This window comes from Dromiciops gliroides, chromosome 2 (assembly GCF_019393635.1).
Source record: "Dromiciops gliroides isolate mDroGli1 chromosome 2, mDroGli1.pri, whole genome shotgun sequence".
Lineage (NCBI taxonomy): Eukaryota > Metazoa > Chordata > Mammalia > Microbiotheria > Microbiotheriidae > Dromiciops > Dromiciops gliroides.
In genome coordinates, this window is record NC_057862.1 from 47830920 (window position 1) to 47843723 (window position 12804).

At 44.2% G+C, this 12804-nt stretch overlaps 2 protein-coding genes across 2 annotated transcripts in view; one reads left to right on the forward strand and one right to left on the reverse strand.

Annotated features, from left to right (window-relative positions):
- The window catches only part of STRA6 (signaling receptor and transporter of retinol STRA6), a 111540-nt gene that overhangs the window by 77988 nt on the left and 20748 nt on the right, over positions 1–12804 (reverse strand). The gene's annotated exons all lie outside the window — the stretch shown is intronic.
- Positions 12177–12804, forward strand: part of CCDC33 (coiled-coil domain containing 33) — a 248658-nt gene continuing 248030 nt past the window's right edge. The window contains exons 1-2 of the mRNA XM_043980303.1: positions 12177–12213; positions 12353–12420. Of these exons, the coding sequence (XP_043836238.1) occupies positions 12177–12213; positions 12353–12420 (105 nt within the window). The remainder of the gene's footprint in view (positions 12214–12352; positions 12421–12804) is intronic.

The window sequence follows — 12804 nt, forward strand, 5'->3', positions numbered from 1 at the left end:
GAGGCAATGTTGGAAGCCCAGAGCCCCAGCTTCTGCTAATCCAGTCATCTTTTCATCTTACTAGCAGGGATGCTTATGCCTCACTTCTTGTTCTCTCCTTCGTCTGCCTGCCCCTTTAAGGGGAGGAGCCCTTGGGGCTTTGATTCCCATCCTCCCTTCTCCTCCCCACACCCAGATGCAGAATCTGCAGAAATCAACTACATCACTTGACCCTGAAGCATTACTACCTGAGCACCTCATGCCTGTCCTGAGCCCACCATCTCTGGAACATCTACCAGCAAGCCCCTTCCCGTCCCCTCTCCCTTTAAAAACTTTTTGAAAGAAGCGCATACACAAGCTTGGTGAACTATGGGGGTAGGAGGGTGTGGGCAGTGTTAGCAGGAGCCAAGGACTGGGGGCTGGCTGTCTGAGTAAGAGGGGGAGGGGTAATATTTCCCAATCCCTCCTCTCCCCCCCCCCCACACGCACACACACTTATTCCCCAGCAAAGCTGTAGTCACAGAATCACAGATTTATGGACCTGAAAGGGAGATTCAATTAGAGATTGAATTCAGTCCAATCCAATAAGCATGTATTAAACATCTACTCTTTACAAGATGCAAGGCATAGTAGATAACACTCTGGCCATAGAAGTCAGAAAGACCTGGGTTCAAATCCCACCTCTGACACATATTGGCTGTGTGACCTTGGGCAAGTCACTTCACCTGTGGCTCCTCTAGGAAACTGTAAGACTAGATTGCAGAATTAAGTGTTGACCTGACTTGGTGAACAGGATGTCCTTTCTTCCTCCACTTTCAATGACTGTCTCCATCTTTCTCTGATCTCTCCTTCTGGGTTCTCTGGCTTCCTTCAAGACTCACCATCCTCAGGAAGCCTTGCCCAATCCTCCTTAATCTTGGTAACTTTCCTCTGAGATCAGCCCCATTTTATCCTGCCTGTGGCCTATTTGTACATTTGCATTGTCTCCCCCATTAGATCATGAGCTCGTTGAGAATTGAGACTGCTTTGTACCATTTTTGTACTCCCAATACTTAACTCAGTCCCTGGCATGTATTAGGGCCTCCATAAATTCTTGTTGACTTGACAAAGACCATCAGTGCCTTGGACAAGACTTGCAAGTTGACAATGAGTGGAGTAGACTGGTATTAAATAAGATGACATTGGCAGGGATCCCAGCTGGGAAATGGTTCAACACCACCTCTAGTCATCCCAGGCTTCTCTCTGCCATCAGACCTTCTCTTTCTAATGCCAGTATTCTTTTGATGATACTTCTTGTTGTCCAGTGGTTTCAATGGGTGTCTGTCTTTTCATGACCCCATATGGGGTTTTCTTGGCAAAGATTCTGGAGTGGTTTGCTTCTCCAGCTCATTTTACAGATGAGGAAACTGAGGCAAACAGGGTTAAGTAACTTGCCCAGGGTCACACAGCTAGTGCCTGAGGTTGGATTTGCACTCAGGTCTTCCTGACTGCATACCCAGCGCTCTCTGCACTATGGCACTGCCTAATTGCCCCACCATCTAACTACCTCCGCAGAAAGCATCAGGTGTGAGACCTGAAGCTAGGTCCTGTTGACCCTGGGGCCAGGTGTCCACAGTGCCCCCATCCTTATGTGCATTATAAAATGTAGGCAAAAAAAATAGACATTTAAAAAGGACGAGATAAAGATGAATGAATCCTTGGTCCTAGAGTCATGAAGGCACCATTGGAGTTTATTTGAACAGAGAAGTGACAATGTCAGACTTGAGTGTTAGAAAACCCCTTGAGCAGTGCCAGACACCATGCCCTGGGGGGCCAAATACAAGCAGCCTTGCCTGCCCTCAGGTAGCTTACATTCTAATTGAGGAGAGATAACATATAAAAGGGCACTGAAAGCATTTGCTGGGGCAGCTAGATGGTGCAGTGGATAGAGCACCAGCCCTGGATTCAGGAGGACCTGAGTTCAAATCTGTCCTCAGACATTTGACACTTACTAGCTGTGTGACCCTGGGCAAGTCACTTAACCCTCATTGCCTCAAAAAAAAAAAAGAATGGAGCACAGAGAGGACTGAGGAGAATGGGTTGGAGGCTGGGAGGCTAATTAGAGGCTATTAGAGTAATTTAGGTGAGAGGTGATGAACTAAAGTGTGACTGTATGAGTACAAAAGAAGGGGATCAATGAAGGTATGAGGGAACAAAAACTGAGATTTGGCAAAAAAAAAAAAAAAGGGAAAGCAAGCGATTGTTGATGCTGAGGTTGAGCCTCTGCTCAGTGACTGGGAGGGACGGTGGTACCCTTGCCTGGAGCAGGAAGTTTGGAAGAAGGGTGGGTTGGGGGGAGGGGCAAACATAACAAACAGGATCTGTTAAGACGGTGGCACTCTATCCAAGCCTCCTTATGCTGTGTGATTCACCTTACCCCACCCAAAATGAAAGTGGGGGAGATGGGACTCTTACTCACTGGTCACTGTGGCCAAGTGCCCACCCTACCAAGGTAGTCCTTAGAGTCAGCAGGTAACCTGAATGGCAGGGAATTGGGGGTGGAATTTTCCCAATGGTGTCTATATAACCACTGTTCAAAAGGGGGAGGGAGTAACTGGGAGCTTTCACAGGGGAGAGAGAAAAGGAGGGAGAGTTTGTGGGGATAACAATAGATGTAGCTGAAAGATGAACAGGCAAAGAGGAGTGGGGATGTCATTTCAGATGGGGGATAGTAGCAGTACTTTAGTTTGGGTTGTGTGTTATAGAGAAGAGACTTTGTTGTACTGTGAGCCAGCAAGCTGTGGGTTCAAATCCAGATTCAGATACTTACTAATGGTATAAGGAGTTGTGAGGGTTATTGTGAGGCTCAAATGAGGTAAGCCATGTTAAGTACTTTGCAAACTTTAAAACAAGTCATGATTATGATTATTAGCAACTAATACATTATTGCTAGGAATTATCATTAAAAAACATTTTGCATCACAGACTGAGATGCTGAGGTATATGGGACCTTAGAAGTTATCTCATCAAACATTCCCATTTTATAGATGGAAAGTTGAGGCCCATAGAGGTTAAGCAACTTTCCCTCAAGGTCACAAGTAAAGGAATACTGTGTGTTTATAATGAAGTTTGGCCCTGAAGATGAGATGTGTGAATACAGTTTCCTCGCTTCTTCACAGAGGTGGGAAATTATGGGTTTGGAACATTACACATACTGCCCAACTTAGTTGACTTCTTTGTTAGTTACATTGAACTGTTTGATTTCTTCTTTCTTTTTGTCCTATAAGAGATGATTCTCTGGTTGTAGGGGACCAAAGAAATATTGAGAAAGGAGATATTAAGAAATGAAAGTTATATAAAACAAAAGGTATTAATTTAAAAAAATAAAATTCATCCTTAGTTTGAGGTCCCTTGTGATTGTAACTTTATTTCTTTCTTGGTTTGTTTTTGTTTTGTTTTTTTGCAAGGCAACTAGTGTCAAGTGTCTGAAGCAAGATTTGAACTCAGGTCCTCCTGAATCCAGGGCCAGTGCTTTATCCACTGCGCTACCTAGCTGCCCCCTGTGATTGCAACTTTAGAGATCATTTCATCTAATCCTGTCATTTTACAGATCAGGAAACTGAGGTCGAAAGAGATGAAGCAATTTGACCCAAATCACACAGAACTAGGACTAGAGCACAGGATTTCTGACTTGTCTTTGCCTCAGGGAAATGGAAGAAAGGACATATGATATTAGAAGAGGGAGCCACTCTGTCCATACAGTGGAAAGAACAGCCAATAAAATGTCTCTATCCAGAAATTCTTTGCTTTACAGAGTCGCTTTCCTCTCAACACAACAGATGCTTAATAAATGTTTGTTGAATTGGAATCAAGGCATTGCAGCCAAACTGGCTGGAGAGTGAATTCTATTTCCCTCTAGATTATCTTTATAGAATCAGAGATTTATTTCCAAGCCAGCAAAATACAAACTCTGACAGGTCCCGCTAAAGTGAAACATCCATACACCGCTGAGCAATAATCCCTTTGCCTGTCACAAGGTTATTGATGACCAATCTAGAGCTAAAAGGAAACCCAGAGGCTATCTTGTCCAACCCCCTCATTTTACCAAGGAGGAAACTGAGGTCCAGAGAGTCTAAGTGACTTGGCCAAAGTCACACAGGCAGGACTTGAATTCCAATCCTCTGGCTCCAGAGCCTGCGTTGTTTCTTCTCTGTCAAACTGCCTCCTTAACTGAGATTCAGCCAAGTTGAATGCTGAGGGGTTCACTCCTACAGAGACAACCAACAGGTAGTGATTGTTTGTAGCCTCAGTAACTAACCTTGAAGCACAGAGAGGTTGCAACCTGCATCAGTGGAGGGGGTCCTCACACTAATGATAACAGATATTTGGAGTATTGAAAAAATATTCCCAAGGTTAGGTAGAGATGTCAACATTCTCCAATAGACTGTTGACTATATTAGACAACGTTTGTGTTAAGATGCAGCCCTGTGGCCTGCAGACCACTGAAGAAAAGTAAAATGTCCCTGTTGACAGTACTTCCAAAATTCTTTCCAGGTTCCAAAATCTATCTGTCCCTGAAATTCAGCCAGCCAACAGTGTATGATGTCTCCATTTTGAGATTATGTAAATTCAAGATGCTGGTTTCTGGAAAATGAATTTGTCCCCCGTTGCAATGAAAACCTGGAATTTTGCATCTTGAGTTGATTTAAATAGGAAGACCATAATTCGTATTTCTTCAGAATTTTTAAGATTTACAAAGCACTTTCCTTGTGATCGCCCAGTGAAATAGGGAATTCACATATTATCACCCCCATTTTACAGATGAGCAAGCTGAGACTCAGATGTGAAGTTCCTTACTCAAAGTCACATATCTAGTGTCAAAGTTATGATTTGAACTAAAGCCTCTCCTTGTCCTGAAGCTAGGGTTTATAAAACCATTGGACCCACTGTCTAAACCCTCTGACCTCTCTGAGGGTTTTTGTCTGTTGGAATTGCTTGGTATATATCTTAGAATAAGCTATTAATTTCTGTCTGTTGCCTGTAAGGTTTTGTGTCTAGTTACCTGGTCTCTTCTCAAACAGAGATGGGGTGTTCTAGAAAGAATGCCAGCACTCAGTTTCAGAGGAAGCCCCAAATCATAAGGGAGACAAGCTACATCTCCCCTCAACTCCCTCCGCTTCCGCTTCCATCTTTGCAGTATTCTTTGTCTCCATACCTCCTGGGAAGGGAAAGGGACTTGAAGTTTCCTGCCTTTGGAGTGACCTCATTCATTCATTCATTTATTTATTTAGAGTTTTGAGTTCCAAATTCTATCCATCTCTTGTTCCCTCCCTCTCTCCCCTCCCCCGCCAAGGTTGCAAGCAATCAGTATACATGTGCAATTGTGTAAAACATTACCATATTAGTCATTTTACATAAAAAAGACTCAAGTAAAAAAAAGAGAAAGCACAAAATAGCGTGCTTCGGTCTGTGTTCAATCTAGGTCAGTTCTTTCTCTGGAGGTGGATAGTACGCTTCATCATTAGTCCTTTGGTATTGTCTTGGATCATTGCATTGCTGAGAGTAGTTAAGTCATTCACAATTGCTCATAGAGCGATAATGCTGTCACTGTGCACAATGTTCTCCTGGTTCTTCTCACTTCACTATAAATCAGTTCATATGAGTCTTTCCAGGTTTTTCTGAAATCATCCTGCTTGTCATTTCTTATTGGGGTGACCTTAGCATGAAGATGAGGACAGGTTTGGGGTCCAGGCCAGAGAAGAATGGCAATGCATTCTGGTGCAAGACTGAGGGCAAGTATGAATGGACCAGTAGATCAGGACTTTGGAAAAGCAAAACTGGAGGGACCCCAAGGAATGAAATTGTCAATGTTCTACCTACTGCCATGTTCTTAAAAACTTCTTGGACTTTTCTGGATATGATGGTATGGAGCAGGAAACAAGCCTGAGTCCTTAAGGCTCTACCAAATTAGAGATTGAAAAGAGAGAAAAAGGGGCAGCTAGGTTGTGCAGTGGATAGAGCACCAGCCCTGGATTCAGGAGGACCTGAGTTCAAATCTGGCCTCAGACACTTAACACTTGCTAGCTATGTGACCCTGGGCAAGTCACTTAACCCCAATTGCCCCCCCCCAAAAAAAACACAAAACAAACAAACAAAAAGAGAGAGAGAGAGAGAGAGAGAGAGAGAGAGAGAGAGAGAGAGAGAGAGAGAGAGAGAGAGAGAGAGAGGAAAAGACCTTGGAATAGTGGTAGCAAATATCAGGTTAAAGAAAGCAGGTTACTACAGGGACACTGCTTCCTCCCTTGCTGCCGGCACAGGGGCCACAGATATCATTGATAGGGGACAGAGAAAAGTGACTTCAATAACATTTTCTTTCTTATTCATTTATTTATCTATCTATCTATTTATTCATTCATTCATTCATTCATTTATGTACCCTGGCCCAGCTCTCTATGCACTAGGCAATGTGTTTTCTCATATGTGCAAATATATTCCCCTTTCCAAAATACCAGGTCATATCCAGAGGAAAGAGGTTCTATGCCCTAGGGGATCAATACATTTTTATGTAGAAGTTGGTGCTTGAATTAAGCTTTAAGAGAAACTAGAGGGGTGTGTGGGTATTCAAGGAGGACTAGCACCTCTGGTGTTTGCAGAATACTTTTCAGGGCTGCTCATCCACCTTTGGTGCCCACCTGCCACCCAACTCTCACCTGTGGCTCCAAGAAGCTGCTGCATGTATAGTGGCCAAAGCCTGGTAAAAACAGTCTCAGCAGATGGGCTAAACCAGGTTGAGGGTAAGCCAGGAACCTCAAACCCATCAGTGAGTTAGGGGGGTGTCCACCCCAAACATGTGAAGACTCCCCCTGGTGGAATGGGTGGATAAGAACCATTTGTTCCAATGGCCATGAAGGCAGCTGAAACAGGTGCTGTGGAGAGCTTGGAGCTTGGTGGGATCAAATCCCCCAAGGTTACCCACCCATCATCTTGACTTTTGTCTTGTCAATTGACTTCAATGACTCTGGAATAGAGGGTGAAGCCGATGACTTTGTGCAACTCTACCTCACTTAAATCTAATTTAAGAGCAAGTCAATGCATCACCCTCGTGATATTATTAGTCCTCTTTGAAAATGAAGGATGAGCAACAACAAAAGAAACTAGAGATTCTAAGAGGAAGAGGTGAGAGGAGAGCAGGCTCCCTTTCGTTGTCCTTGGGAGCAGCTAAACCCTGCCCCCACACCAGAGGAGGGGAACACAGGCTGGACTCCCATTGAAGCTAGATTTCCTTGCCCATCTTGGAGCTCAGGATGGCTACTATCTCCTCTGGAGGAGATCAAAGCACTACCATCTTTCCCTTCCCCCTCCCCGAAGGGTGGGCCTCCCTTGTTACTTTCCTCCCTGACCTCTCTGCTTCCCGGTGGTCTTGGCTCTGCTCTGTGTCTGTGGTCTGCGCTTGGCCCTCAGCCCTCGTTAGTATCCCCTCCCCACTCCATCTGCAGAAGCACTTATTAAATATCCCATTACTCATCTGGGTTTTTTAATCTTGCTTCATACATCAGCTGTCCCTCTGGCCTCTTCCTTATTTGGTCACCACCACTTTGGGGAGATAAGCACAGATAGAACTGGAAGAGCTCAGTGGGTGTGTCTGTTTGTCTGTGTGTCCATATATTTGTGACTATAGGCAGGAGGGGAAATGAAATTGTGTCTATATTAAACGAATCTGTATGTGAAAACTACAGGAGTATCTATGTTTCATTACCTGTGATTACATTACTTCTATTTCTGCATGGGTCTGTATGAGTGAATATGTTTGTGTGTGTCATACCTACATGTCTAGATGAATGTGTATGGCATGTGTCTGTTGGGGTGTGTGTGTGTATAAGTGTGACTGTGAATACACACATGGGTGCATAGGCAAATCAGTGTTGGTCTGACCAGCAGCCTCTTAAGGTGGAAAAGAGCTTTGAATTTGGAGTCAGAAGCCTGACTCAATTCTTGTTTCTGACATTTCCTATCTGGGTAAGACCAGTCTCTGAGCCTAGAAAATGGAGTGTCTGAGGTAGGATTAGAACTCGGGTCCAACACCACGCCACACTGAGGAAAGGAGGAAAATAGCAAAGACTAAGGTGGTGACTGTGTGTGGAGAGAGAAGTGGATAAGAGATGTTAGAAAGGTTTTTCCATCTTTTGTTGTCTTTTGCTTATTTTCAGTCATGTCCAGCTCATTGTGACCCTACTGAACATTTCCTTGGCAAAGATACTGGAGCAAGTTTGCCATTTCCTTCTCTCCAGTTCATTTGATAGAGGAGGAAACTGAGGCAAACAGGCTGAAGTGACTTGTCCAGGGTTATAGGGACTAATAGGTGTCTGAGGCTGGATTTTAACTCTGGTCTTCTTCACTCCAGGCCCAGGGACCCTATCCACTGAGCCACCTTGCTGCCTATAGTCTGTGGCTAAAGCTGGTAATATTTGGCAATGGATTGGCTATGTCGGGGTGAGGGAGAATGAGGACTCAAGGATGATTCCAAGGTTGCAAGCCTGGGTGACTGGGAGCATCGTGGTCATAATGGGAAAGTTCAGGAGAGGAGGAGGTTTGGAGATTCTTCTTTGAACATGTTGAGTTTGGGATGTCTAAAGGACATCCAGCTTATGATGCAGGCCTGCAGCTGGAGAGATATTAGGGCCAGATATATAGATCTAGGAATCGGCTGCATTAGAGATAATCAAACCGATAGGAGCTGATGAGATTACCATGTGAGAGACTATAAAGGGGAAAGAGCTCAGGAAGATACCCATGGTAAATGGTTAATGGGCATGACCTGGATGAAGAGTCAGAAAAGCAGACTGAGGAGTGTGTTCCCCTCAGCCAGCACACAGGCAGAGGAAGATTCTCTCTTAACTACCTCCCCACTGGCTCCTAGTTCAGTCAGAATCAGGCCCTCTCTGGTTGGACAATAGAAATTCCAATCTGGAAAGTGAATAACAACTCCTTGATTATCATAGAATCAGCATTATCATAGTTGTCAGACTACACCTGTAAAAAACGAACAGGTTGGACTCAGAATCTTTTTTTTTTAACATTTTCTTTTTCTCAAAGTTACATGTAAAGACAATTTTTAACATTCATTTAAAAAAATCTTTAAGTTCTGAATTTTCTCTCTCCCTCCACCTCCCCATTCCCTGAAACAGTAAGCAATTTGATACAGGTTATACATGCTCAATCATGCAGAACACATTACCATATTAGTCACGTTGTGAAAAAAGATGAAGCCTAAAAAGACACCCACACCCACCCACCCACACACACACACACACACACAGAGAAAAATAGTATGCTTCAATATGCATTCAGATTCCATTAGTTCTTTCTATTGATGTGGAGAGCATTATTCACCATGAGTCCTTTGGAATTGTGTTGTATCATTGCATTGCTGAGAAGAGCTAAGTCATTGACCGTTGATCATCATATACTATTGCTGTTACTGTGTACTATGTTCTTCTGGTTCTGCTCACTTCACTTTGGATCGGTTCATATAAATCTTTCCAGGTTTTCCTGAAATCCATTTGCTCATCCTTTCTTATAGCACAATAATATTCCATTACAATCATATGCCACAACTTGTTCAGCCATTGCTCAATTGATGGGCATCCCTTGGACTCAGCTTCTTAAAATGCTTTCTAAATCAATGATTCGATGATCTTTGCCACCCCTGTAATCTAATTAGAACAAGGGACAGGGGCAGCCCTTTACTAAAGGATGATGCTGTGCAGCCTTGATGATTGACGAAAAAGAATGGTGGAGGCTGAGTTCGAGTTGGGATCAGATGGAAATAGGGCATCATTCTGCCTGGGATTTAGGTGAGCCTCTGGCTAGATTACAGATATATTTTTTAAGTGTTTATTAAACATAACCACTTCATTTGGTTTGGTTTTGGTTTGGTTTTTTTGGTGAGGCAATTGGGGTTAAGTGACTTGCCCAGGTTCACACAGCTAGTAAGTGTTAAGTGTCTGAGGCCAGATTTGAACTCTGGTCCTCCTTACTCCAGGGTCAGTGCTCTATCCACTGCGCCACCTAGCTGCCCCTGATTACAGATATTTAAGAAAAAATTTCCATGTTCTAAGAAGGAAATTTGTCAGTTTTGTGTTCTCCATTTTGTGTTTTTTTTTTCTTGTATCTTATAATTGCCTTCAAATCTACTTTCCTATACTCTGTGCCTACCTCAGCTCCCCAGTGCTACCTCTCACTGCAATAGGTCAAATATCCCCCAAGACCCACCAAATGTCCGGTAATGCCCAACACTGCTCCCGGTGCCCAGGATCACAGGCTTTGGCTGGCACAGCCCAGAAATCCAAACCCCAGTATTCCCCTGGCAGCAAACTCTGCAAGGAAATCCCAAAGCGACCATGGGCAGCAATTTGGGAGCTGCTAAAAATAAATGCTGGTTGAAAACCTAAGAGAGTGTAGAAAACCAAGCTTGAGAGAAACCGCAAAAAGGCATGGGAAGCTGATCTGTAGCAGGCATGGGATGCTATGCTTCATTCATCAGCCAATGGTACCCACACCCCTTGGTTGTGGGACATCTGGATACTGTAACGATTGGAATAACGCCACCTGCTGGATACTTACTGTAGAAGAGTTCTGCCCATGAAGGGAAGGTCTTTGAGGGCAAGACCAGGAGTCTTTTCTTCAGGAGTCAGGAAGTGACGCGGACTAGTGGGAGGAGGAAGGAAGAGACTGGCACTCAAGTCTCGCTCTCTTTCCTGAGGACGCTGGCGGAGAAGGGAGCTAGAAATGTGCTCTCCCTTTAATAGATAGGAATCTAGGCCTTTCTCTCTCTCTTTACCAAATTCTTATTCTCCTTAATAAATACTTAAAAACCTAACTCTTGCTAAAGCTTATAATTTATTGGCGACCACTCATTAGATATTTTAGACAGACTAGCTAGAATTTTAACCCTTAACAATACACTAGTCAAGCAATCCAGAAATATTTATTAAGAACCTACTATATGTCAGGACCTACTGTGGGGATATAAAGAAAAAGTAAAATAGTCCTGGCCCCCATAGAGCTTATATTCTACTGGGGGGGGGGCGGGTAAGATGCGGTAGTAGAGATAGGAAAACACAAAAAATATTTTTTAAATACAAAATACATATGTGTGGCTTCTTCTTCTGCCCCTCCCCACCCCCCTCTTCTTTCCTCAGCCCCACAAGTTGGAGCAAGGAGCATTTGGACGGGGAGAGCTGGGAAATGCCCCTCAGAGAAGTTTCAAGTCACTTTTCTGTTCTCCCTAGTGCCTGGCTGGAAGATAAGGCATCCAGGATCTTATACCCTAATTTTGTTCGTTTGGAGCTTTTTCCTCCCTTTCCTCTCATATACAATTAATGATGTCCTATCCTACCAAACCCACCAAATACTACTGCCTTCCACACATGTGCTGAATTCTCTTTCTATTCCTCTCCACACACTTTATGCCAACCAATTCTCTTTCTACCCCCCCCCCCCCCCACACACTTTGCCATCCTGTCTCCATGCCTTTGCTAGAGCCATTCCCTATACCCAAAATGCCTTGGTCCTCGTCTATGGAATTCCTAGTCAAATAAATCTTCAAGCCTGACTCTTCCAGGGAAACTCCCCTGATGTCACCTGTCAGTAATGACCTTTCCCTCATCAGACCACACATGTCATATTGTGTATCACAGTCATTGGGGTTGGTCTTTTCTCCCTAATAGACAATAAGCTCCCTGGGGGCAAGGTTCAGATGCCTTTATAAATGTCATTATCCACTGGTCCCTAGCATAGTGCTCTGCTCACAAATACATAATAAATGTTCATGGAATTGAACCAAACTGAATTGAACTAAATTGTGTTAAATCGAATTGAAGGAACCAACCAAAATGCACTGAATTGGATTGAACCTGAAGGAAATGAATCGAACTGAATTGTCTGAACTGAATTGAAATAAGCTTAACTGAGCAAAATCGGACTGAACTGAACTGAATTGGACTAAGATGAAGTGAAATGAATTATGTGCCAGGCTGAACTGAACTGAGCTGAATGAAATTGGATGGAAATAAATGGAATTAATTTGACCTGGACAAAAAAAAAAGTTGAAACAAACAATTAATTTGAATTGAAACAAAATGAATTTATTTGAATGGAATTACAACAAAGTGATTTGAATTGAATTGAATTTAGAGAAATGAAGTGAAGTGTCGACGATGGGCACGGAGCAGCTGGCCCAGCTCAGATTGTCAGGTGCTGCCAGCACTTGCCTCCTTCCAGTAGCCGGGACTCAGGCTCCATGGGCTGGGACTGGCTCAGTGCTACCTCCCTCGCTCGAGGTGACCCACCGGGCGGATAATTACAGGGCATTAGGCTGATTGCCTTTTCCAAGCGCGACAAATCGCCGCCCTAGCCTCGCAGCGCCTCCTCGGCGTTCGGTTACCGAAGCTGCCATCTGAGGTTGGGGAGATCCCCTACCCCAAATCCCTCTCCCTTTGCCCTTTCCCCCCTCCCCCTCCCCTTCTACTTCTCCTCCGTCTCCTCCCTCCCCCCTCCCTCTCCCCCTTCCCCTCCCTTTTCCTGCGTGACTCCGAGGCTGACAGTCTCCCTTGCAAAGCGATGAAAAATATCTTGACAGAGCCTTTGTTGGTTTTCCATAAAAGAAAATCGTTTCTACAAAGAAAAAGCCTCAGGTAGCTTTTAACCAGCACTGGGGAAGCCCGGGGCAGAACGTGTTTAAGCTGGAGGCGGCTGTCACTGGGGGAGGGGAGGGGGGAGAGAATGAGAAACAGCCTCCCTTTCACCTTTCCTCCTTCCTTCTCTCCCTCCCTCCTTTCTTCCTGA